Genomic DNA, 27,880 nt, shown 5'->3' with positions numbered 1-27,880 from the left:
GCTCTGCATACAAAATCATGTACAAGACGTTACAGACTGGCTCAGAAGTTAAGCCTGAATCATACGGCAATAAACAGATCCCATTGATTTGAAGGCCAGAAGGTATCATCCCACCCAACTGTCCGCATAACCCAGACTACTCACTCATTGTAACTTTTTACTGAGACTCAAAACACCAATGCAGAATCCAAGCATAACCCTTTCTTCCAGAATTAGCCACATTAGTCACAGCATCTACTGTGTTGACAAAGAACTTGAACTGAAAAAAAACATAGCACCACAAAAACCCACAAAACAGAGGCTGAGCAGCTGAACAAAGCTTTAAGCCTTGCTGATCACTTCTTGTTGCAAAGGGGGCCTGATAAACTGTAGTAACAATGACAGGCAAAAATAGCTGCCCTAAGAGAGTAAAGGTTGTGAAGAGATACCTCTTTGTGTGAAACAGAGCTCTTAAAAGGTTGTAGTTTTCATACTCCACATATGCTTCTGGTCTTATTGCTTTCAATAGCAACAGTAACAGTGGTAATGAATCTGAAGGTATGAAAATCCAGATTTTTTTTCTCTTAAGAACACTGAAAAACTAGGAACTTAGAAAGTTTCAGTTTACCAAAAAGCCTAGAAGCGGTCAGACAAAAGATGTGTTACATCCCCCACGTGTGGCAGAAGACACTACGGCATAAGGAGATTTGCTGGATTCATTCTTTATGTTGGGAGGATGCTATTACAAGGCCTTAAGGCCCTTTTCAGTTGTCAGCATTAGAGTAAAAAAAAGGAATGTGTATATTCTGTCCAGCCTCACGGCACTGGCATGTACCTCACCATATGGAAATACCACAGTGAACAGCATTTCAAGCTGTGAGTCTAATGCCTACCACATATTAAATGCAATCTTAGCCTTGACTGCTGTAGCAGTCTTTTTGGCAAGAGAGCAGCTTTGCAATGTAGTATTTCAGAGCCTGAACCTGTGAACTCCACAGCCTTTGAGGAGTCTTAGAAATGGGTCTCCATATACGTGGTTCACAGTGATAAGACAAGGAACAATGGGTTCAAACTAGACCATAGAAGATTTCACCTCAACATGAGGACAAACGTCTTTACAGTGAGGGTGACAGAGCACTGGAACAGGCTGCCCAGGGGAGTTGTGGAGTCTCCTTCTCTGGAGACTTTCAAAACCCACCTGGATGAGTTCCTGTATGGACTACCCTAAGTGATCCTGCTCTGGCAGGGGGATTTGACCTGATGACCTCTTGAGATCCCTTCCAACCTCTGATATACTGTGAGACTGTGATACAGATTTAGTAATATTAGTTCCTGTGCATAGCTCAATCTAACTTAATTATCACAGCAATTTGGTAGCTTGTTCTAAAGACATACAATTTTAGATAAAACCAGATTGAAATAGCATAGATATTGTTGTGGGAGTCCCAGAAGGCTAATCCGTTCAGTAAATTTGCATCAGCTCTCGCAGTTTTGTGATGAATTGTGCCAACAGTCATTATAAATACACAAGCAAGACTGGCAAGTTTGAAGGAAGAGATCTCATGCAGTGATAATGGAATTGTTGATAAACTCCACTAGAAACACCATTAGAAGCATCAATCTGATGTTTATTGGTATTTGAGATCCAGCTGCACTACTTTCTCAGCAGTATTTTCTACATTGTCTCATGAGGGAAGCACTGAAATTAACCCCTACATTTCCCACCTCATCTTCTCTGCCATACCCTCCACCAGTCTTAAGAGGCAGCTATGCCACAGACCATGCTGCTCAGGGTTACTGCATGATCAGTGCTTTCAGAGCAAGGATCTGTGTGTGAATATCACAGAAGCAAGGATCTGTATCTTACAATTCTCTTTAGTCTCTTACCTCAGTTGTATGCAAGTTCTTTCTGCAGTAGCTCTTTTTCAGACTTAGTAATCGTGACAGAGAGCAAAATGTTATCCAAGAAAGAGACTGTTCCTAAAATTCACACTGTTTCTTACCCTATCATTTAATTTTTTTTTTTCATCCAAGTGCTTTGTAAGCATACTGTTTGAGTCATTGTAGCCAGACTTGGTCTTACAGTCTTTTATCAGCAAGAAATACACTTAGGCAAAAGTATTGTTTATTCTACTCACTGTTCTGAAACAAGCATAACAGCTTCACTAGGCAGATACATATAAAAACCCATGCTTGCTGAATACACACTTGAATAGTCACTAATTTGACTTAATTTCTCTCCATAACTCGGTGTTTTTTTTTTTTCAGTATGCCTTTATTCAGTGTTCCTCTCAATATTCGTACTCTTTACAAGTGACTGCTATCCAACTGACTTCATCTTTTTGCTGTATGGTGGGAGATGGCACAAAAAGATGTTTTTCCATGAAAATAAAATAATTTTTGTATAATCACTATAATTTTTATATTATATACACTCTTTATATTTTTATGTGGGGATAGACGTGCATTTCGAAAAACTAGTGGTAATCTAGTTTCATTGATCATAGTGACCATAAATAAACTTCCATTTCTAAATCAGTTTGGTTTCAGAGCATACAAAGCTGTGGATTTTCTTAAAATCCGTCCTTTAAAGTTTGGTCTGTTGACCACTTCTGCTAACCATTTCTAAAGGAGAGGAAGCTTACAAGATCATGATCTCTATCCATCTGCCATTCCTTTACTCAAAAACTGTTAAGCTCAATGGCCAGTTTCAAACTTACAGAATACAGGGATCAAAGAAACTAAGTTCTTACAAGTTTCACAAAAATCGAAGCCTGAGATGACAAGTCAGAATAAGAACTGACAATTAATTGACTAATGCTAAAAGTCACCTGGCTACCAAAGAGACAGCATATTCTGGAGAACCAATCATCCTGCTGCTAATGAAGCAACTTGTTTTCACTGGCCTTAAGGACAGATGAAATATTAAGCCTTCAATGAGAAAATGCTTAAATTAAAAGCAAAAATGCTTTTGGGATAGCATGACAATTAAAGTATACATGAGTGACGAAGATGCCAGTCAGGTTTTCCAGTGACTGTATTATCAGTGTGTGCTTTCCTAAGGAAATTGTCTTATTTACTGTTTTCCCTCATAGTCATACCCCATGGATCATAATCATCTTATTGAACCTAACTGTCTGCTAAATCTGAAGGTCAAATTAAGTAACTGCTTCGTTTGACTTAAGCCAGAGAAAAGACCCAGGTAACCAGCGGATAATTAATCACAAAAATACATCCAAACTCCAGTATGTGAACAGAGTTTATTCACTGAGTGGCGGCACATGCAAGAAAACAGCCCATGAGCTCTTTTTAGAAATACAAAACCAAGATATCACAAAGAAAGCATAGACCTCCTCTAACCTTTTGGTTGTATCAAATGGGCACTTTTTCTCCAAGAACCACATAACCTCTTCATATCCATGCCACTCATCTCAGACTTCCAGTTATGTGATAAATTTTTGTAGAGTGGAAAAATCCATTAATCCTATGCTGGAAGACCAGATGCCCATTCTGTCATACCCTCCCACAGCTGTTCTCTGTTTCCTTCAGTTTCGTATTCCTTTTTGTTGTTTCCTAGGAGTGATGCTTATTTTCATTGTATCTGAATAGCTTTCTGAGGAAATTGGAGATCTCTCTAGTTACTTCCTTTTTCCCACTCACTTTCTGTTTTTATTTCCTTCTTCCTTTCTTGTGTTAGGAAGAGGCAAACTACTACTGATGCCCAAAGACTCTGGTCTATAATACACTCCAAGCTACAGTCAGTTACACTCCCCTCAGCTATTCCATTAAGCCATAGGGGAAACCACTTGGCCCGGAACTTACTATAGGAACTATTTCAGTAGAAAAGGAAGATTTTCTCTCTTCTATCCTAACATGCTGACAAGAGGTACAACACTGTTAAGGGAGACTGTGAGGATCTTTACTGCCCTTGCCAAAAAGTCCTTCTTTTGACTGGAGACAGAGTAGCCTCTTCTAGTGCCATTAACAAGAAGTCACAAGAGAAGGGCTCAGCAAGTGACAAGTGCTTCTGAAGATAGAATGAGTGAATCATAATGCTCAAGAAACATCAAAGTCATAATCTTCCCAAAGACTGCAAGTAGGAGAACCTCAGGGAGTAGAGGAAAATATTTCTTTGAAAACTTGGATTTATGAACTTGAACCTTCATTCAAACTTGAGGAGAGGGAGAGCCTCTTCATTGCCAGCTACTCAGAAAACAAAATACAGGTTTCATGTTGCATACAGAAATCTGACTTAAACTTTGTAATTTTTGTATTCCTGTTTATATTTGAGACTCAAAAAAATTAAATAAATTAGAGATCAGGGAGTTTGCCTATTGAATGACTATCCTCTGGCAGCTCACAAATCTGCAGTGTTATGGTGGCTTACAGTACAGTGAGTCCAAGCCAGGGAAGGAAACCCAATGGCACTACCTTACCCTCATAGCCTGATGATTTACTTTACAGGATTCATTGTCCCCAGCTCAGTTTTGGCTTGAAGAAATGAAAAGTTCCAAATTGCAAAGTTACCCTGAAAATATTGTGCTTGTCTTCCCAACCAAGAATAAATATAATGAAGAAAAATAAATATTTGTGGGTTGAAACCCCCATCCAAAACCCAGTGAAATCCTTGGGAATCCTTCCAGTGACCATAGGCTTCCAATCAGGTCTTACAAGTGATGCTTTAAAATTAATTCTAAATTAAGAGCCAAACATTGCTGGTATTTAACTTGTTGCCAGAAGCCACACAATAGACCTTTGAAACAAAACTCTTAAAATGCATAGAAATTCAGATGAAATGACTCACCAATGCTGAACTATTAAGGCACAACCACGCCTCCTTCTGCTCTTCTACTCCCTTTAAGACACCGTTGTCTGTGTTTGGTAATATATCAAAATATTTCCATTTTAATTGTAAATTATGGTTGGCAGATGACAGAATTCTGATAACTGGGGACTGGTAAGACAGTGCTTTCTCTGTCTGGGGACACTTTCATCAAAACCTCAGTATTTATTTGGAACGGGTCTGTAATCCCTTTCTCTAATAAAGCTGAGACTGTCTGGAAGCTCTTTCCTACTCAGACGGGTAGCAACAGCAGGTGGAATAAGAAGGCAGGGGGAGCTAATCTATGCTATTTATTTTGAATAAAAATAACATATCATATGTCAGGTTCATAGCAGGAACAAAGACAGTTCCTGCCCCAAAGGTTTAAGAATCTGAAAGGCAAACTCAAGCTTTGGTTCCTGAGCAATGGAGCTCCACCAGTCAGGTTTCCTATACCTTTTTTGTCTCGTGCCTGAATTTCCCTGCATCTGTTGCACACCTCAAAAGTTGCTCTGAAGAGTAGAGCTTTGAAGAGTAGATTAACACTTCAGGAGAGCTTTTGAAGAAACACCTTTTTTTGGGAATGCCAGTAGGGCCTACCTGTTTATGCTCACCAAAGGTGTGGGAATTTATTAGGTCCAAAGCTTTTACTTCCCAAACAAAGATGATTAAATCTGATCAGTGGATTTCACAAAGAAATATTAGGCAAAATCCATATCTAAAATAGGACTTCATAAGCTATACCCCCTCAGGAAAGCAGAGAGAACTGCAGAGACAGAACTAAAGAAAAAATATTGGATCTCAGCAGCTTGATCTAAACTGTCATTTCTGACACTCACCTTTTTGTTCCACAGAAGAAATCCCACACCCAAACCCTCTCCATTTTGAGAAAATTTAAACCAGATTTTGAAATTTAACTCCCATATTACTGAAATGAAACATGTTTCTAATATGTTTCTAAAATAAAATGGTTTTCTTTAAATAAAGCAAGCCAAATTTTAATTTGACTTTCAAAAGGCAATATCAAGAAGATGCATCACTGGCATCACTCCTTTTAGCACCTCTTCAAATATCCTGGTTGAAGGACAAGCTCCACTTGCCACAGTGAGTCAACAGAATCCACTCAAGAAAATATATATAGGATTTTATCTGACCAACAGAAAACCAACAAAAAACCCTCTGCATCATTGTGGTTGGTCATGATTGATCCTGCCATGTTATCATCAACAAAGCATTTGCTTGAAGCATTTGTTTGCTTTCCTTTTGCCTGGAGGAATCTGGCACGGGTGAGTGCCACAGAACTTAATGGAAACTTGTAATGCAGGAAGGCCACAGAATCAGATTATATTTCTTGGGTGAACTTGCTTGCTTTTTCATTAGAGACATTTGGTTTCTATTGTTGGGTCAGACGATCAAGTCTATGGAGTTAAAGCAATGCTAGTTCTGCCTGAACTGTTCTGGAAAAAGAAAGAAAAGTTGACACCTGCAGACAAAGATTAAAAGGTTCTATCTAAGCAGTGGATATTCTTTCTGTTCACATCCAGAAAGTCATTCTTCAGCCCATTTATGCAATCACAGAGTTACTTCATTTTTAATCAGGTATAGCCACATTTCTTGAAAGCTGCCCAGAAAAGCTGGCTGAGACTAAGACAGAGAAAGGGAGATTGACAACAAAGTGAGCAAAGGAGGCCGGTTCAAGCAAAAAAGTCTGAGCTCAAAGTATCATGGAGAAAAGGAAGAACAGGGTACAAAAAAAAAGGTGAATGTGTGTTCTTCAGCATTGTCAGAGAGAAGGAATTTGTTCCCAGATGGATAAGAGGTCAGTTAATCTTTGCAACAGCAAAAAGGTGAGAGAAAAAGCAGGACTAGGACAGGGAGCCAAGGGGAGAGCCAAGCACTTTTCCTATTGCCAGCAAGGAGAGCTGAGGGAGCAGTGACTCCTGCTGTTTGAAAGGTACATGTTCCTGAGCAAACCACCAGTCCCAGCAAAACTGGCACTCCCTCAGCTGCCATGGGTAGCAGACAGTCAGCATAAGTATGTAGGTATAGTATATGAGTTAACTATAAGTACAGCACATAAATTTGATGGGTTTACCAGCTCCTTATTTGGCCTGTTTTGGGAAAATGTCATTGAACATGGAGGAGTTGTGAGGAAACAGCTCTCAGTGTGGCCTTGACTTCTTGAAAACCGTGTCCCTCTTCACTTCTGACAGTCTCCTGGAAGCCCAGAGTATTTAGGGTTTTGGTTCCCAGACACCAGAGAACTAGGAAAATTCACAGCAGCCTTCAATATCTGGGATTGGGACCTGATCTGAAATTTGAAATCTGCAAGTGATCACTGAGGAATTAAACTGTGGACATAAATAAATACTTTGGTGAAAAGGTATTTCAGATGTAGTTTGAAGACATGAGGGAAAGAAAATTTTCCGTGTGTAGCAACAAACCAATATGCATGAAGATCTAAGGAAAGAACTATGGGTAAAATCTCTCTTCTTCCAAATCTTCAGCTTGCAGTTTCAAATTCAGGCATAAATGTTTGTATTCCACTTTAAAAAATTAATTACACAGAGGACCGCAGACTTCAGAGCAAACCTTCACTTTCAATAACCAGTCTAATTAATAAATATATTCTTTTTTGTCACCAAAGTTCTAGAGAAGAATAGATTACACAGGTCTTTAAGTATTGTATGTACCAACATCTCAATATATCAATATCTCCTTCTATTAAAAGGAGAAACTAACTTTGTTTGTAGACACTGAGTCCTCCTCAGAGTTCTCAGAGTTTTATTTAGAATTGCTGTTGGAGTCTTGATTCAGAACACTTTTTTACCTAGAAAATACCACTTCATATATGAATTCATAAAATGTTACTGTGCAGTGAAGAAACATCTCCAAAAAAAACCCAAACCTCACCCAAAAAAATAACAAAAAATCTTTTTCATAGTTAAAAGCTGGACTGAGAAACATATGAGAACAAGAACCCACAGCTCTGTATCCTATAAGGCCAAGAGTAGTAACAAGACCACAACAGCAACTGATCTGCAATAACCAAATGAAGAGATTCTGCTCATAGCCAGAGCTGCCAATCTCTTAGGAAAAGAGAAGGATAAATAATGTACCAGTTTCACTGCTTCTGTTCTGTGAAGTGATCCATAAAAAATTACCATAGTTTTCTAAATAAGGAAGTAAATACAAGTCAAGCATCAAAAAAAAAAAAAATAGGACTAAACAAAACCCTTCACTATCCACATAGACTGCTCCCCACTCCCCTTTCCATGACATCAAACAGAACCCAAGAGATGATCATCTTTGTGCTGTTACAAGCAAGCAGCTGGATCTTGTGATTAACAAACAAACAGCTCTGGGCAGGTTAGAATTGCTAGCACAATTTAATACACAAATAAAGAGAACAACAAAGATTACATGTGTAGCTGTTGCAATCAGGCAGCAGTCTGAGAAGTGATTATAGAAAGCTATCAGGAGGGGGTGGGAGTAGGAGAGAGGAGCAGAGTTCAGGCTGCTGAGGTAGAGATCTGATGCTGGGAACACAAAGACTGGAAAAAGCAATGACCCACAAAAGTATGCACCTGATAATCTGAGTATAAAAGCCTGAAATCTGTGAAAAGGAGAAGTTTATGCAACTGGCCTTCCAATTCTCTGTGTACTGCTAAATTCCCAGTATCACAGCAAATCATGCAGAACACATTCAAGGTGCAGATCTCAGTTCCTTTTGCTACGACATGAGCTTGCTTGCACATGTAAACGTCTAACCTGCTGCCTCTAAGCTTTACCCTCAGAAGGGCAGGGTTAGACCTGACCCTTTCCAGAACAGAGAAAGTGCAGGTGGTGAACAGAGGGAGCCACGTCCCCACTCCTCATCCCTTGAGACAACCCCCAGGAGCTGCCTGCACCTTGGCAGCTGCAGGGCCCTGCCCCTTTAAACGGGACAGATTTGTTTTCATGCAAATTCAACAGAGCTTATGAAAATCGAGTCGCTGTTCCTGCTCAAGGTCGGAGCAAATAAGGAAATTTAGCAACTTTAGAAGCTACGCAGCTTGTCGTAATTCCTTAACAGGTATTCAACAGAGTGGGGATGGCACTGCAAGGTGTCATCTTACATCCACCAGTTACTGGCCCACAACATCTACTTCTAAAGCAGTTTAAAATGTCTCCATGTGCTGTGGATACCTTTTTTTTTTTCCTAAAGGTTCCAGTAACATTTTGGTCTTTTCTGTCATTCTGGATTAGATCTCCACGTCAGTTTTGTTTTGCTTTGTTTTTTTAAAGGCAGAATTTGTTTGGGTCTGTAAACTTCCCGGTCTGGCAAGAATTTTGGAAGCTAATTTTTCTTTTCTATTTATTTACAGAATTGTCTGCATGACATATTTAATACTAATCTCTGGGGTGAAACAGAGATTTTTCCTTGGTCATTCCACCTATTTGGAAAGTTCAGTGCACAATGAATACTGAATACAGCTGCACTCCTGAAATGTATCTTGGATAATGTTATCTAAATAACTTCATTTGAAAAGTGAATGGACTTTTGTGAGAGGAACTTTCCTAGATAAACTAGCGGGATATTTTTTAACTCAGCGGCTATTTGAAAGGGAAAATTTGAACATTTATTTTATTTTCTTGTGGAGAACTAACATGTGATTCCAAAACTAACATCTACAGGCCAGCAGTTAAGCCAAAAAAACACCAAAGAATGAGATAACAAACATCTAAAAGCCTTTTACATGTGAAAGGCATCTAACAGGAGAAATGTAGTTGATCCAAGTGTATAGTTGTTATCTTTATATTTGGTGGTTGCTTGCTTAGAAACATTCAGGCTTACAGGAGTTGGACACAGTAATGAAATCACAAACTGTATTTTCTTATTGCTGAGAAAATAGTTTCTACAGAACCATCACCAGCTTTTGAACTGTATTAACATGAACTATATTCATATGCATAACAACACATTTGACCTATTAATTATACCCTAACTTTGTTCCGGTGCACTTGACCGACTTTTGAAAAGTTCTGCTCTCTTCATTAAGGGTAAGGTTTCTTTTTTGCCCTACAGGCAGTTCCTTAAGCTTACAACTGACAGGATTATGCTGTGCTTACCGTGAAATATATAGAGAAACTACTCTTCTAAGCAACTTTCTAACAGCAGTGAGATGTTCTGGAGCACAAGAAAAGTTGCAAGAGTGTAGTTTTCTCAAGCAAAAATTAAAGACTGCGTCTTCATTCTGCTAGAAACATGCAAATCTTTCCAGGTTCTACAGTATTTTCATTTTGCACAAGGACAGCACCTTCACAGTGATCGCATACGTGATTTCTGAATGACCGCGAGTGGTTCTGCTCACTTAAAAGCGACTCTCATCATTCCAGCGCTAAGAGGCAAAGCACTCTCCCAGCATAGAGAAGTGAAGCATTTGTTTGCTGCTGGAGTTAAAGGCGGCTCACTCAGGGCCCGATTCCAAGTCTCCAGGAGAAAGTGGGAATCTTTCCAGGGACTTCCACGCACTTTTGGTCAGGCCCTGGCCGATTCACGCATAGCTTTCCCATCGCGCAGCTGAGAAGAAACCGACAGTTCAAGCCCTCACGTCCCTTCCCACAGGAACCCCCTGCAAGCCTTTAACCCTCTTTTCCTTCCTCCCTTCCTTCACACGGTGCCGCAGCTACGGTACATCTGAATCATGCGCCCGTGCTCCCCTGGGTACAGGCCCGCGTCCCAGCCCTGGGACACGACGTGCCTTGACCTCGCCGCTCAATACGCAGCCTTCCGAATTGTTTCGGGCGGGGTCCGCCGAGCACCGAAGGAGGCGGACAGCCCCGGCTCCTCAGGACCGCGCCTGTCCAGGGGTGCAGGGATACGGCAGCTCCCCCTCACGGGGCACTACGGAGGACGGGCAGCCGGGAGCGCCGCCAGACGTTTGCCCGGCGAGTGGGGCGCAGGTACCCGTCTCCTGCCCCAACGGCCGTCGCCGTGTCCCAGGTAACCGTTAGTCGGTCCCGGCCCTCCCGCCGTCGTCAGCAGGCCCGCCCTGTACCTGAGAAGTCGGCGAGCGCCGCGACCTCGGCGCTGCACACGAGGATCACGCAGAAGAGAAGGCGGAGGAGCCGCCTGGGTTCTACCTGTCTCCGGCGTGGGTGCCGCCCCGCATCCCCGTCCCTCATGGTGCGGGAGAGGGCAGCTCGGGGCCGGGGGGGCAGAGTCGCCGCCTCACATTATGGAGTCTGCCCTGGCTGGTGGCACAGCCACCCCCGGCCCTCCGCGCGCCCTTCGCCACGGGGCACCGCTCGGTCGGCGGGGTGCGGGAGCAGGAGGAGGGCGGAGCAGCCCTGCCCGAGGCCGCGACCGCAGCGGAGCCGCCCCACGCCGCGGCGGGAAGGGGTCCGGTCCGGCGCGGAGCCCCGAGAGACGTGTCGGTGCTGCCGCGGGGGAGCCCGAGAGGGCGGCAGGGAAGGAAAGAGGCTTCTCGGCGGCGCCGTGCCTGGCACTGCCCTCAACGCACATCGTGCGGGCCGGGCTGACTCAGACCCGGCTGCACCTCACCCGCCCTCCCCCTGCTCTCTCCACCCCTCTCCGGGCAGTTCGAGGTCCCGGCACCTCCCTCTTGGAGAAGAGGCATGATTCGCCTTCACGCCCCGTGAGAAAGGCTTTATTTTTAACTTATTTTTCGTCCTCATTCCTTCTTGGCAATGGTTGGAGGACTGTCACGGATTTACACAACTCCCCTGACATATGTGACATTTCCTTGCTTGTACTTTTACCAAGACAGGTATAAGGTGCTCCCATCAGTCCCTGTCCCTTGCACTGCAACTTCTCTGCTTTTTCTCTTTCTGATCTCTTTGCCCCGCATGCCAGACCCTGCAAAATCTACTGCTCCAGCTCGGCTCCAAGTCTCGTAGATCTCTGGGAGAAATCTTCCTAATAGCTACGCCTGACAGGATCTCAGGATGAGCAATTTCAGTGGGCAAACAGCCGTGTTAGGAAATAGCCCCGACTCTTCCATGTTGCAAAATAAACTTTCCCTTTTGCTGTTTCCTCCCCACCTGTTGTTGCCTGACATCATCTTACTGCAGCCCTTAGCTTTAAGACACACGTAGTTCAGCATAGCTGAGTTTGAAGTGTGTAGGTTTGCTTAAAGCTTTCACTGTAAAGTGAGAAAACATCTCTAAGTTACTTTGAGAGTGTTCAGGTTGTTCCCTGAAATGTTTGCAAGACCGAAAAGTAAACCAGTGGGAAGTTCAAACAAATTGCGTTTACAACCTGCTAAGCCACCTTCAAATATAAGGTGGAGCTCCTTTTAAGGTATGAAGGACTAAAGAGAATAAATCAGGACACTCATTTCCTAGTTCCTGTAAGAGCTGCCCTCGGAAAAGAGAGCCTAAAAGCAACACTGGAAACGAGGCATGAAAATGTCTTCTGCCCTGGGGTTGAGCTTGGGTGTAAGGAGGGTGGGCAAGAACATCTAGCTGTTTACATCCTGGCATACATGTTCACACTGATCTTTCTCCCAAAAAAAACATGAGTGAGCAGGTGAGGGATGACGGAACCAAATTAATTCTGTTAAATCCGTTCCTCTCCTCCTGCTCCAACTGAAGCTGGCTCATGTCCAGATTTGAATTTCCAAACTTTGGCACCTTTTTCTGGAGGTTACACTGAACTTTGACCATGTTTGAATAAGAATCCACTTTCTTTCCTCACTCTCTCCCTCTACACAGAGAACAACAACTGGGTAACACATACATTGTAGTCATGCTTCCTTAGTCTTGGTCAGATAAGAGCAAATCAGGTTTCAAATGAACCAGCTTAGGTCAGGGACATTCCATCAAGTTTTACTGAACTGAGATAAATGGGATCAAAGATGCCGAAATAACAGAATAAAAGTGGAGTAGCTCTGAAGCATCTGCAACTGCAAACATGGATGGAAAGAGAGAACAGTAGGTTTGCCAGGTGTGTGAAGCTCTTGTTTCTTGCTCCTTCAGATAAGGACAATGTTTACCTCCAAACCGAACCAGTTACTCCGCACCTTTCAACTGTGATACTGAAGGAGTCTTGTGGGAGTCACCTGCCTACATCTCTATTTTTGTCCCTTGCCATACCTGGTGATTTAATCTGACACTTTCTGCACTTGGTGTTACAGGTCAGTTCCACCAAATGTAGAAATGAATGCAAGGGTAGTGCTGTAACTAGCACAGATTTTTACCCCTCCATAAAAGCAAGCATTTGGGGGCCATACTTGGGTCTTCTAAAGGTACCTACATGATTATGGTAAACTTACTTGTATACCCTAACTTCTTAGCTGCCATGTCTACCATATTGACATGTCTACCATAAATTCCAGTTGAGTGCAGATGACGGATGCAGACCCTCACTCCCTATACAGTCAATGGAGTGATACCTCATATTCAGGCCACCTGCTAAGGTTCTAACAGGAAGTTCATCACCTCTTCCTCCTCTCTGAATTGCTCACTAATCCCTAGACCATAGGTGTCAATGATGTAACTGATCTTGCTGAGTGTGAGTCTGAGTAGACAAAGGATCTGTGACAAGTACACAATCAATGCAGAAGAATATATAAAATGACAAAAATCACTGAGAAATATCCTATGGTCATGCTTGAAAGGTTTTGAATCAGAAGATCCTATAGGGCTGTTTTCCTAGTGAGAACTTACAAATCTTCTCTTTCCAATGAGACAACATGGCTTTTTCTAGCCCTCTGGTGGTGTAAGAAATGGAGTTTCAATAAAATGACACTGATTGTTCTTATTTATTCCCCCTTACCACCCAGGGCTGGTTTGTTATTCAACATGAACCTAAAATCTGTAATGATTTTGGTAACCCCTGCTATTCCCTGTTATGGGTAGTGCTTGAATAATAAACTTAGAGACAGCTGTGTAAAACACAAAGGTAGGAAGGTAGGTATTATTTATTCTGATGTGTTTCTTTGCCATAGCCTTGAAAGCAGCTTCTACAAACTGGCAAAGCTCAGTAGTTGGAAGACAATAGAATTACTCTAGACATGTTCAGCATGTAGAATTACAGAATCTCTCAACCTTGGCCTTTCTTAGGAGCAACAGAAGTGAGATTCATTTTTTTCTTCAAAGAAAAAAAATGGAAGCCTGTAAGTTAGAATCCAGGCAAGATATCATGTCTGCTTCACTTTCTCTCTTTTGAGCTTGGGGAGAAAACAAATAATTTCACAGTGTCAAAGATGCAGGACCTGTGTTGCTGCATGGAAGCTTTGCAAGAGCAAAGCCCAAATCTGAGATCTTAATTTCTTTTTTCTTCATATTCATTTTCTTTGAACTTCAACCAAACTGACAATTTGAAACTCATATCATGGCTTAGTGTTTGGAAATTAAAATAAAATAGTCCTGTCAGTTGGGAAATAAGCAAACAATGTGAAATAATAGAAGACAGTTGCCCTAAAATTTTCTAGTAGTAAAAGAAATCACAAGAAGATCTAAAGCTCAGTAACAAAAAAATATCAGAAATATATAATCTCAGAAACTCTCTCTATATATACAAACGTGTGTATATATATATATATGTGTGTGTATATATATACACATACCCCCACTATACGTCTTACTGCTTTTTCTCCCTGTTTTCTCCCTAACAGCTGATATATGTAATTTTCATTCTCTTCTCCCTGAATAAAGTTTCCAAGAAGTTCACTAACATTCTCTTTGGCTTTTAGGGAAGGGAATAAAAAAAACCCAAACAAAAAACCTAAGTACAAAACCCCAGACTTTTCCCACATTTTAAAATACTTTATAATCTTACATCCTGACACAGATGCAATCTACAACACAGTTCAAACAAATGGGCTGCTATCCTCTCTCTGTTTCTATGGAAATGAGTGTCAGACTGGTTAAAACAAAGCACACACTTTAATCATTATATAGCAATTATTTAAAATAACATAGTACATTTTCCCCAATTCAACCTCTATTTCTGTGGATATAAGAATGAAAATAGTGGTAGAGAGGCCTTTCCTGTATTTTATTTTTTTAATTCTAGATGCATTTTGGATACTGTACATTCTTATGGGATGCTACAGATTTTAAGTTCTAACAAGATCTTCAATCACACAGTAATTTGAACTGAAAAGGACCAGTTCTGCAAGTCATAGTTAGGAAAAATTCTCATGCATCTAAGTAGAAGTTTGAATGAATACAGAGTATAGTACTTCACCCAGCAGGTTTGAGAAATACTTGCTATTTTCTGCCAGTTTTTGACTCATTTCAGAGAGAGAAAAGTTAGCTAATGATTTCTGAGTTTTGTGGTCATAAGCTGCATCCTGCATAGTCACCTCTCGGTCAAACTAATCATAATGCCATGGAGACTCTGACCATTTCACAAAAAGAGAAGCAAGATGTAACTCATAGAGCTTGTAAACTTAATCTCCTTGTATTTCATTCCATTGTAAAATTAATCTCCTTGTATTTCATTCCATCTGAATGAATTCTCATTCCAGCTTCCTTACCACATGCAGCAGGAAGGCCACTGCTCATCCTGAATGCTTCTGATCTTACTGGCATCTTTCCTGTACACAGATTATCTTTTCTAGCATTACACTTGGACACTTGTATAGACATGAAGTAAGAGGCATGCCCTATCTTACAGAGTTTGCTGCTGGAAACGAGAAAAAAAAAAGACCTAAGGTGAAGGAAGAACAAACACATCAAAAATGTTCTGGCTTTGTTGTTGCCCTCTTAAAGCGCATAAGTCATCCCTGGTCACTTCCTGACATGACTCTTCAAAGATGGACTGGAAAAGACTATGTGTCTTGCCTTTCAGTTTAGGAAGGACATTAGGACAGAGCTGCTGGCTGGACCACAGTCTTGGAAAGCAGCCTGTTTACTTGTGCAAGTGCCTTATTAAGAGTTTATGGGCCTGCCTTTGGGCTGGTTGTTGTCACTGTTTCTCCTTTAATATGTATTTAGGCTAAGATTTTCCAAAGTGACTAACGATTTTATGTACTTGAAATTCAAGACTGCAGCTTTTTAAAGCCACAGAATCGATGTCAAAGCACTGAAAAAAAGTGTTGGCTTTTCCAAAAGCCTTGGAAAAGGTCCCTCAAGTTAGGCATGCAAAGGCATGCAAAACTGACAGTGTTTCAAAAGAGTATCAGTATCTAATCAGTGACAGTTTCGAGATCCAAACCTCATTAATTCAACCTGAGCAAATAACAAAAGTTAAAAATAATATTGCTGTTTCTAAAAGCTTGGTTTTCTTCTCAGTACTGTAAGGGTTTCAAGGTAAATTCTGAAGTGACTGTGTTAAACCAGGCTTGATGATGGTTGAAGATTATTCCATGTATAGAAGGTGTGAAAGATTTCAGTATGAATGGAGGATACCCTTTTTAATTCCTCTGAATATAGGTATCCCATACTGTCAAAGGTCCTGTTCTGTACATGAAATTAAAGAATTTATTTGGTTTATCACAAGTAGATACCCATCTTATACTTCCTCTAGCTCTTCCCAGCCTGCTTATTGACATTCCCACTCTTCTGTCCTCTTCCCTTCTTTTCTGATCTTTCCATCCATCTTCAGCATCTGGGCAAGCAGCCTGATTACCAAGTCAATACTGTGCTCTGGCTCAAAACCCTGGTGCTAATGCATGTTTGTACTGCTGACTCTGCAGGCAAGATAGGTCCTTTGATATTGATAGGGCTCTGGTGTAATGGTAGGGAAGATAAACTGTCATTAGCCAGGTTTTAAAATGCACTCCTTTAGCTATTCAGAGGAGTGCTGCTCTAGCTGAAATAACGAAGAGACGGGAAGATGAGGAGGTGGGGTGAGTTTATTTTTCAGCATGAGAAGAAAAAAGACTTGTGGTTTTACTAAATTGGTCTAACTGCTTATGCCAGAGCAGTACTGGCATTGCAGCGCAGTTTCAGGAGGTTCATTGCCTTAGCCCAGCCTGCCTGCTCAGTTCCTGAGTCCATATACCATTCTTGTGCATCATTCAGGCCCTTCATTTCTCAGTTTCTGGAATTCAAGCTCTGCAACATCTCCATCTCCAACTCTGTGAGTTGACACTGGGCACAAGACACGTGATGACAAAGAAGTGATAGTGTTGGGATGTCTTGAGAATATGGCCTTCTTGTGAGGCTGTGTTGAGGAAACAGAGGACACATATGGCAGCGTCCAAGTTCTCTCCCTCTGTGATTCCATGCCTCAGGTATCAAAAGCTGGAAAGCAGAGAGACCTGACAAACAGCTATATCATACAGAGGAACTTTAAATTTGGGGGGAAAAAAATGAAGGAAACTTCTGTGAAATAAATCTGTAAACCATGAAAGAAGATTGAGAACAGCAGTTTTAAAGGTATGATTTTTGAGGAAATGTAGTCTCTCTTAATGCTCTCTATAATTAATTTAAAGATCAAATGAAAAATGTATGATAAGAAACTACAGCACTTCCTACATGCTCTGGACCAAAGGTAATGTGGAGTAGGGGATCACACATCTTGTATGGCCATTAAATGTCACCAAGAGCAGCAGTGGTACAGTGGTGCTGTAACTGGCAGGGGTTCCATTAAACCAAACATCAGTGATTTTAAAGGACACGTCTGGTCTGGGATTAGCATGGGCAGTATAGATCTGTTTAGGTATGGGTCTATCAGCAGCTCTACTCATAGGGATAGTTGTTCAGATGTAGTGTGAGGTTGCAGGCCACAAGATCAGACTGAGTTTGGTAAAAGTCACCAGGACGTGGTTAGGGAATGAAGTAAAGTCATATCAACAGACTTAAGCTTGAGGGCTGGTACAGCAAGTACTGCTGACCTATAGTTAAAAGGCTAGAGAGAGGAGCTGGATGAGCAGGACAGGCGTGTTTATGGCTGAAATCAGAAGGTAGGCTTTGATAAATCTAGCGGGTAAGAACTGGCCTAATTTACCAAATCAGATTTTGTCTTTAGTCACTGCATGATTAAAAATCCCAGAGCAAGGAATAATGTTCACGTGTGGGAGGAAAAGGCATTTGCATTAGGCAAGGCTGGGGCTTTTTGCTTTTGATACTGCTCAAGCCAGTAAAGACTTCAGAAGTCAGATTACATTTGGTGCAGGAAAGGGTCACTTGGCTCTTAGTCTTGTATCTGGAACTATTCGTTGAACAAGGCTGAGAGCTAAGGTTCATGAAAGAGACTGGGAATTATTTTTCAGACTTGCAAATGCCAAAGGGGCAATGTGTATCTTGGATCTGATTGTGTGTTCATCTGGCAAGAATCACAGAATTAAATTTCAATTTACTGAAAACTGGGCAGCTCAGAAATTAATGCTCGACTCATTTACTGCTTACATCTGGTAAATGTGCAGGCACAACAGAGCAGATGAACTTTGTCTGAGCTTGATCTCTCATTCTTTGATTGGGCTTTCATGAATGTAGCTTGCCAAAAAACATACTTGGGGGAGGAAAATTGTCATAGATGTAACAGAGAAAGGACATAGGCTTCAAAGTAGACTACAGCAAGAACATGAAAATACTCTGTCTTTTAGTGAAACTCATTAAGGCCTCTGTCAGCTATTCAGGCAGTGAGGGGAGAGAATAATTGAATTTAAAGTTGCAATTAAAATAATTTTCACCAGTATTTTTCAATAGTATTTTTATACTAGATATTGTATGAAATATGGTGTGATGATAGTGACTAGGCTTGGAAGTCTGACAACTATGACTTTCACCTGGATGACATCAGCATGAGTGCTTTGAGCATTTTTAAAGCTGTGTTTGGTTGTTTGGGTTTTTGTTTGGCTGGTTGGTCTTCCCTTCCCCTTCCCTTCCTTTCTGTTTTGTCCCCTCAGAACCAAAATATTTATTTACTTTCAATATTATGTGCCCCTCAATTTCTAGAACTGGAAATGTATTTGCATATCTGCATACCAACAGTTAATTTTCAAGAAAATGGTAAGGCTGAAAAAAAAAAAAGATTCCCAGCATCCAGAACAGCCCACTACTAAAGTTTTATGGAAGAATTAAACAGTCTCTGCCTTTGAACAGAATTTGCTATATTAAGTTGAATTACAAATGAAACTGCCATCAAAACAAGCAGAAAAATACTTGAAATCTACTGTGTTAAAAATTATTTCTGGAAAAATCATGAATGATTTTCAGAGTTTGATGTAACTAGCATCATTAAGATGCTTTTTAACCTTGTTCTTCTACAGTACTTTGAAAACCCTCGTAGCTAGTATCTAGCAATGCATATTTCCAAACTTTTTTTTGCAGTCTCATGTACTCCTTTTATTTTATTGTTTTGTGCCTTCTAACTTCACCTTCTTTTATTTTCTTCTACCATCTGTTCTCAAAATATTACAGCCTCTTCCATGAACAGCAAAGCACTTGTCCATCCTAAATCTTAAAATTGCTGTTAATGTTGCCCTCTTCTGGGCCACTTTTTTCAAATGGTATTTGTTAAAAAAACAGTTTTAACAAAAACTCATGTTAGGAAAAACAGACAAATATTAGTGTTGCTTTTATTTATTACTTGTGAAAAGGAAAAATAATCTACTTTGATAGATCTCTAACTTGATTTTCTCTTAAAAATCTCCTTTATCTTCCACAACTGTTTCAACTGTTGGTTTTCCCAATCTAACAATTTGTTGGAACAAAATTTCTTCCCTTCCTCCCTACCCCTATGTTTCTCCTGGAATAACTCCTGCTGAAAGCAAAACTTCTGGTTTCAATTTAATTCTAGAGAACAATGTATTTGGACACCTTGAGTAATGTGTTTCATAGGCTGACAGGCAACTATTACCCTTCTATCGTGTCTAATTATTTGTGTATAATTGTTACTGCTTATATAAGACATTTTAACTAACAAATTTTAAAGTGTAATGGAAACATGGCCTGTTAACTGGAAAGCAGTTTGTGACTATTGCTTCTGCAATGATAATAATTTAATCTTTTACTTATTACCTCTAAGAGTTCTGTCTCCTTCCTGCCACTCCATGCTTTCCCCTTCCACTCTGAAGTTTGTGTCTCCTTAGTTCAGGACTAGGTAGGACTGAAATTCTGTGAAACTATGATGCCAGTAGACATAAAAGGCTGCTTGGCCTTGCAAACATCAACAGATGACAGGCTATTATTGCAGAGTACTGGAGACTTGCTTTTGCAGTCCCTCTGCTCCAGATGCTTTCACCCCTCGGTGGTACCAGTCAGGTCTGTGTGGCTGCATTTCAAATGAGGCAACCAAAGCATCCTGAAAGAGAAGTGGGAAGAAGGAAAAGGTGTGACAACATTCTATCAACTGATTGCTCTGATAGCATATGCACAATACAAGCAAAGAGTAGTTCGCGATGTTATGCACGCACACGTACGAAGTGCCTTTGGTTTTGGCCCCCGAGGACTGAATGCCCCACTGGGAGGGCAGATACCTGGCAAGCGCTAATCGCATGCACAGGGCTGTTTGGGAAAGTAAGTACCAATTATAATGTATCACAGTGGCAGGCCCAACAGCAGAAACCTGCTCAGCAGCCGAGTGCCCAAGGCTATCTCAGGAAACTACGCCGGTGCCAGTGGAGGGGGATTTGGGAGCGGGGCATTTTGCACCGGGAAAGCCCCGAAGTGGAGGCACCGCGGGGCTGCGCTGCAGGGCAGCGGGCTCCGTACGAGCTGGGGCAGACGCGGGAGACGCAGCAAGTCTGCCAAATCTCACGGAGACAGATCGGACCGGGGCAGGCGAGGACTGGAAAGGCGGCTCTTGCGTGCTGCACCCGGGCCTCAGCTCAGCCAGCCACTTTCGCTCAAAGCCCGGGCCCAGCTACCCGGCCCGGGCCCAGCTACCCACCCCGGGCCGGGCTCACCACCTCTCCGCCTTCGCTGGCAGCAGATCCGCAGCGGGGCGGAGGCTGCTGCCGTCGCCTCTGCCGCTTCCTGCCGACGGCCGCTTCCGGGGCGGCTCTGTCAGGGTAGCGGCAGCGGCATGGCGGTGAAGCGCCGCGGCATGCCCGCGGCCGGCTCGCCGCCGGCCAAGCGAGCCTGTCCCCAGAAGGAGGAGTTCAACGGCGCCCGCTTCAAGGCGCTGCTGCGGGACCCCGCCACTGCCGGGAAAGGTGAGAGGCCATGCCGGGGCCGGGCGGGGGCTGGCCAGCGTGCCAGGCATCGCTCGGATCTGCCCGTGCCTGGCACTATCGTGAGGTGAAAGCGTGCTCTGCCGGCGCAGCTGGGCTGGAGCGGCGCCCCGCAAAAGCCGGAGGCGTCCGTTACCCCCAGAGCGACGTCGTGGGGGTGACGATGATGATGAGTGTTGTTACTTTACCATGGGCGCGTACAGCTGCCTCACGGCGTGGGCCCGCTGCAGACCCCGTGCGGCAGGGCCGGCGTGTCGGCGGCTCTGCTGGCTTCCCGAGTGAAATTCTCCCGTTGCAGGTCTGGAGACCTTCGTCTCGGTTGCTAAGAGGCTGCCGTCATCTGAAATCTATGATGTCGTGGAGGGATACATTAAAATTTCCATGGAGTGTGCTGAAATATTTAAACTTATGGACGGCGAAAGGAAACCTGAAAATGAAGTAAGTTTGCCACGGGTTTTATCATTCAGTGACTGGCAGCGGGCATCTGGACAAGGAGAATAGCAGCCAAACAGATGCCTTGTGGTGTAAATAACTGATAATTTGGTATGGGTTTGTGTTTTCTTTTTTCCTTGTTGTTTTGGTTTTGTTTGTTTTTAATTTGTTTGTTGTTGGTTTTGTTTGTTTGTTTGTTTGTTTTTCTGGAAGCCACAGTGTCAGAAGCACTCATCAAGTGAGAAGTTTTTCTCAGGACAAAGATGATAGGCACGACCAGTAGTTCTGCCAAAATCAAGCTGTCAAGGTTCTTTAAATGTTATGAAAAGACTATTTAAGAAATAAAGGGATCAAGAGAAGCAGTTAGGCAAAAAGTAAAGAAATATTCTAGTGAAAGCAATTATTAGATAACTGGACATCACCCTGATACATGAGTACTTCTAGGAAGCCACTGTTAAAGTTGAGCCCATTTTCTTCATCTGATCTGGACACAATTTTTCCACATCAGAATATGAGAATGGACTAAGGAATTTTCACTCTAAGTACTAGGGCAGTTTTATTAACTTACATCTGCTTACAATGTATAATTGGATAGCGTTTATTTTAACCTCCACTTGTTGGTCTTTGCCTTAGGTGAGCATTTCTGTTTGTGTGATGATGACCTCCATCATGTTCAGTGACATCCTTTCTTCACGATCCTTTTACTAGTAGAGGCTAATACTTGTAATGAATACAGTCCCAGTGCTGTGTGGGCTTTGGTTTAATACAGAAGGAATTAATTGCAAAATCAGAGCAGCTTGGGTGATTTTCTCCAGCACCTTTCATTGTTCACTGTGTGCTTACTATGAGTTGTCTCTTAAAGCTTTGCTTCTAGCCCTGGGCCTTTCCCTCCAGCTTATAAAGGGCCTTTAAGACCCATCACCCTGGGCTGAGATTTGCACTGCATCCCTAGAAGTGGTTGTTGTGTGTACACAGATAAATCATGCATATGCATGCAGGTCTTGATTCCTCAGTTCATGGGTGAGGTGGGACCCTGTTTTACAGTTTATTTGTCCAGGATTGTACAGGCCTTCAGTCAGCACATTGGCTTAGGCTTCCAGCAGAGGTTGTCCCTCCCCACTACTGAATTTCATGAGTTTAGCAACTGAAAAAAGAGAGGACTCAGCTGACCTCCTGTGTTTCTCTGATCTTTTATATAATATCTGTATAGGGGATTCCTTGAAAATCCACGCTCTCAGAACTAATTATTTAGACGAGGAAGTGTTAACTTGGGACAGAATTCAGAAGTTAATTTTGCCTTCATATGTGGAAGGTTTTCTCTTGTGGTGGGGTAACTATTTTTAGTGATGCTTCCTCTTGTTTGCTCAGCTAATAATTTCAAAATGTGTCCAAATATTGGCATATATTAACATATTTTTGTGTCTCGCAGATGCTGTTAATCTTTCAAGCTCTAGAAGCCATTTTACTGAGGACCGCCAGTGACCTCTCCCATTTTTCTGTTGTGGGAATGAACATAGTAAAAAAGTTGATTCATTCTTACATGAAATTGGTCTATGCTGCTTTGTATTCTGAAAATCAGAAGTAAGTCTTCTCTTTACTGTTGCAGAGAACCTCTATCTGTTGAACTTGAGAGGCTGAGTCTTGCACATGAATTCAAGACATTGCAAAGTTTGTTTTGACTGACGTAGTAATCGCACTACAAAAATACCGTTCCACTTTTCATAAAACAATTGTATGTGGAAGTCTTTGCATGATGGAAGCTCTAATGTAATACATAATGCTATATGATGCTTTCCTGAGGCTGTAGCTTTCATACGTAAGAAGTAGAGTTGATGGTAGCTTGAGTCCTATCATTTTAATGCTACTTGATTTGTGAAATGTGCTGCATGAAACACGGGAGAACAGGCATTCTTGTAGTTCACAGATGCCAAGCAGTCTGTCTTGTGATGGCAAGAAGAACTGCTCTTGAATGTTTTATTTTCCTGTAGTTTTTGTAGTCAGATTTCCACATCTGTGATAGATTTTGTTCTTTTAGAGTGTTTTTTCCTCTGTAACTTTACCTGTCTCTTAAATCTAATACCATTTTGGGCTGGTTGAAGTTTATCTAGTCCAGTGTAACCAGCAGTTTGTGTGGTCAGTGAGAGAATTTCCAGGTGCCGGAGATTTTAATACAAACCTGGGAGGAAGAGGAAGGAAGAGAAAAAAATAGACTGTAAATGACTTATCTAAGGCCAGTGACTTGTCTCTTGGCCCTCAGTCATGCCAAAAGAAGAGCATTTTCTGCTTTTCAGTTCACAGACTGAGCCACGCTTCCTGCACCACGCAGTTGATCCTACAGCAATAGGCACTTTAACCCTACATGGAATCCCAAGCAGGGGTAGATAAGTCTATTTTAAATAAATTTTGAAACTATGCAAGATCTACATTTCTTATTAAGCATTTAAAGATTGCAACTTTTGGATAAAACCTTCTAGAACTGACATAGAGGAGGCTGCACATTTCCGATGGTATATGCTGTGCTTTAATCATATTTGAATGAAACATGATGGAGAGATTCCACGACCCTTTCAGGGTAGTGACTATTCAGATGATGGAGGTCTGCAGACTTGTGCCTGATAGTCCTGTCCTATTCCCATTAAAATAAATAGCAAACTCCCATGAATTTAGAATGTAATTTTTGCTCATTTCTTCCTTTGAGAAAGTGAACATGCAGCCTTTCATTACGGCTTAATTTTTGGGAAGAGTATAAATAGGTGTTCCCTCTTTTCCTTATTCCCTCTCCCCTCCTTTCCAGCTGGTGTTATCACTGCTTAAAATAATGGGTTTTCATTGTTTTAACTTCCTTTCTATTTTCTAAGGCAATTTTTTTCTGGTGTTTAGTGAGCAAGCATCAAACCTGAGTGTAGATCTTAAGGTTTAGTTCATCACAAAGACCATGCTGCATACTTGAACTGAAGAAAACCTCTGTCATTCTAAAACACAAAAAATGCAGTTGTACTGTGGTCTACACTGTGTATGTCCTTAACGTTAGCATCAGCTGTTGCTCCTATGGATTTGCTCGTGGCAGTAAAATGTGTGAGGTGTTTGCAGGACTGGGGGCTCTGGCCAAGGAATATACTTGTAGAAATAGGCTGTTCACAAAGATGATAAGGTGTTTGTGAGTAGTGGAATTACACTTCTGTTTGGTGTAAATCTGTATTGTGATTGTCATTAAAGTGGTTGGTTACATATTTAACTAAAGCTCCATCAACAGCAGTGACAGATTTGCGTGACCAGGTATACTTCCTAACAGCTGTCTTTGTTGCTTGTGTTGGGACTAACTCAGAACTGCTTCATGCCTGAAACTCCTGAAGGCTTGGGTGGATGTTGGAGATGGAACGAGATAATTTCTTTTACAGGAAAAAAGTCTTTCTTTAAATTTGAATCTCTTGATTTGGTTGTTTGTAAAACTATCGTTCTGGAAATAACCTGCAGCTTTTCCTCTGTGTTTCATTTTAGGATGAGCCAAGCTTGCCTTACCTTGTTGTCAGCAATGGTGGCTCAGGGGCCAGATTCAGCAAGGGATGTGTATAGCCATTTTGATTTCAATAACAAATTTCTGCCTGGATTACTGAAAAAAAGATCTAAGAAGGTAAATTAAGCTGCTGTGTGGCATGAAATACTGTGCCATCGCTCCATCAGTTTTCTTCTGCAAAGTGTTTAAAATTAAGCTGTTTCTTAGTCCCTTTTCTGAATCCTTGTCTGCAGGAACTTTTTTCCTGTCCTGTGTCAGACTGAAAAATGCTTCTTGATTGTGTCTAATATACAGTAGAAGTGATCTATGGGACAAGAGCTTCCCATCTACTTACATAAGAAATCTTCAGGGAATGTTTATCTACTATCTGCAATACCTACCTGTTTACCTACTATCTGCAATAGTAGGAGAGCTGACCTGTGTTCCATGCTGGTCTTTCTCATCGTGTCAGGGTGCAGAGCTCCACAGGATAACCTTGTTTTTACACTGCTTTTTAGAATTTACTGCAAGATGTTAAAGTACATTGTCTATTTCTAATAAAATGTGGTGAAATACAAATGTATTGTTTCTATATGCTACCTTTTTAAGGTCTAAAATGGAGTGAAAGTGATGGTAAAGTTCCAAAAACTTCAGTGATGTGTTTGGGAAGAACTAAGGTTTTTTTCCAGTGCAAGGACTGCAGTTTGGTTCCACTGAAATAATGGAGGTCCTGCAGCTTGTTTAATGGAGAGAGGATTTTGCCCAGTACTAGTACACTCAGAATAATTGCATTTGAAAATAGAAACAACGTTTTAAACACTCTGTTGGTAGAAATCCTTAAGGAGGATATGTGAGTGAGCAGAAAAAGTAATTCCTATTTTTTCAGGAGGAACTTTATTTCTTGTTTCCTCTTCGTTAGTTAAAAATAATCAGGTTTGATCTAAACTCCAGTGTTTTAGAACAAAAATATTTATATATCTTTCCAGATATTGTTTTCAACACTGATACATTGTTTCTAGTTTTTAAAGATGACTTGCAGTATGAATGTGTAAATTTGTATTGGGTTTGTGCCACCTGGGGTGACACATGAGAATGTTTATATATAAAGCAATCAAGAAGGTGGCAAAACCCCCAAACATACACCTTTTACCCTGAAACTACCTACCCTCTACAGTTTCAGGAATGTCAGATTTTATGGTTTTTGACCCTACTGCCGAAGTTGAATTTAAGTGCTTGGATATAGTCTTTTGGCCACAAGCTTATTACGATATGCAAGCAAGGTAAAGGAAAACTTTCCAGAAGCGGATTGAAGAATTTTCCCTTGCTTAGCTTTCAGACACAACTGGTTATCAGAGATGAATTTTTAATACAAAAATACCTAAAACTTATAGCTACATCTGATTTCTTTCTTTATGCTTTCAACCCTTTCATGAGTCACTTCTGCCTTATGTTTAGTCTAAGTCAGTATCTTCTTTCAAGCGTTTTTATGTGCAACTTAATTTTGTGCAGTAAGTTTCAAAAACTCATAAATCGTGGTGGGACTCTATCCAGGATTGTTGTGACAGGGAAAAGGGTAACAGTTTCAAACTGAAAGAGAGTAGATTTAGATTAGGTATTAGAAGTTCTTTACTGTGAAGGTGGTGAGAACCTGGAAGAGATTGCCCAGAGATGTTGTGGATGCCCTCTCTCCGGAAGCGTTCAAAGCCAGGTTGGATGGGGCTTTGACCAACCTGAGCTAGTGAAAGGTGTCCCTGCCCATGGCTAGGAACTAGATGATCTTTAAGGTCCCTTGCAATCCAAGCTATTCTATGATTCTATCTTCATATCCTATGATCACGTATCTTCTCCAGGCAAAGCTTTCAGTACTTCCACTGTGCCTGAATTTGTAGTTTCACATCATATTAGTCACTTTCTTAAGGGTTCTTTTGTTTGTTGTTGGTTTGGTTTTTTTTAATCTGGTCTAAGTCTAATGACCAGAGTAGCTCCATGAGCAGCTGCGAGATGTGTTATACACTGTAGCTCAAATGTGGCAATGAGTAGCAAGAGTGCCCAAGATTGGCACGCTCTGAAACCCTGTGTGGTACTTAGAAGGTTAATCAATTGTTGCAGAATTAATTTTGCAGTTGTGTACAATCTTTATGTTAACAGTGCCTTTTATCTTTTTCAGGACAAAGCTGATGTCCGTGTGGCCTTTATTCAGTTTGCTCTCTCCTTTTTAATTGCTGGAGACAATGCAATCTTGACACAGGTGCTGGAATTAAAAGGTACTTCACAGTTGCTTGTGTTGTTATTTTTGATAGCTGAGTCTTTTACAGATGATAATAAATAGGAGCTAATTCAAAATATAAACCAGTTAACACTAATAAACTATAAAATACATAGTTTTAATCTTATTATCTGAAAAGATTTAAATTTCTTCAGTATTCTGGTGAGTGCCACTTCTGCTTGAGAATGTTTGCCGTTTCAAAAATAAAAAGGCCTTGGTGACATAGATGTAAAAAGGATGAATTTAGTATAACTTGAAGGCCATAGAGTCAAAAAAGAAGGAAAAAACTTCAGGCCTCCAGCCTTTGTCATGACACAGTAACAGTGGGTGTGTTGCATTAAAAGTTTCTTCAGAAGAGTTAAAACCTCTGTGTACCTCAGCTTCCTTTGAATCCTCATGCAGGACAACTGTCATATACTCCATTAGATTGCTTTTTATCAACAATTCAGGAGACCAGTGTAATGCCCTTTGCATCCTTATGGAGGCATTACACGGGAGTGGAGTGTAGGAGCTTAAGCCTATGTCTCTTAAAGAAGGGAGGCAAACTGAACTGATCCACAAAGTCGAATCTTAGACGCATTTAGTTAATATTTGATGACTTACATGCTGAAGGTGATGTAAAATTTCAGCTGACTTCAGTGGTTTTGAAATCTGCTATGGATGTTTGGCAAGTTGTGAATTGTGACCCTTGGTGAGGTTATGAAAGAATTCAGAAGGCATCTATAAATAAAAACCAATTCATTTAATTTAAGGTGAGGGGGTGAGAACCAAGACATAATTATTTACTTTTGTTGTTCATGCTACCCTGTGGG

At 41.3% G+C, this 27,880-nt stretch overlaps 2 protein-coding genes across 3 annotated transcripts in view; one reads left to right on the top strand and one right to left on the bottom strand.

Annotated features, from left to right (window-relative positions):
- Nucleotides 1-10,883, bottom strand: part of EVA1C (eva-1 homolog C) — a 41,091-nt gene extending 30,208 nt beyond the window's left edge. For both annotated transcript variants that reach the window (XM_054387364.1, XM_054387354.1), the window contains exon 1: nt 10,843-10,883. The gene's annotated coding sequence lies outside the window, so the exon portion shown is untranslated. The remainder of the gene's footprint in view (nt 1-10,842) is intronic.
- A 9,846-nt stretch (nt 10,884-20,729) lies between these two features.
- Nucleotides 20,730-27,880, top strand: part of URB1 (URB1 ribosome biogenesis homolog) — a 55,148-nt gene continuing 47,997 nt past the window's right edge. Inside the window, exons 1-5 of the mRNA XM_054391607.1 lie at nt 20,730-20,859; nt 21,176-21,315; nt 22,739-22,890; nt 24,808-24,940; nt 26,970-27,066. Coding sequence (XP_054247582.1) covers nt 20,730-20,859; nt 21,176-21,315; nt 22,739-22,890; nt 24,808-24,940; nt 26,970-27,066 — 652 coding nt within the window. The remainder of the gene's footprint in view (nt 20,860-21,175; nt 21,316-22,738; nt 22,891-24,807; nt 24,941-26,969; nt 27,067-27,880) is intronic.

Source organism: Indicator indicator, chromosome 1 (assembly GCF_027791375.1).
Source record: "Indicator indicator isolate 239-I01 chromosome 1, UM_Iind_1.1, whole genome shotgun sequence".
Classification (NCBI taxonomy): domain Eukaryota; kingdom Metazoa; phylum Chordata; class Aves; order Piciformes; family Indicatoridae; genus Indicator; species Indicator indicator.
The sequence above is the reverse complement of the archived record's forward strand: the minus strand, read 5'-3'. Positions and strand labels throughout refer to the sequence as shown.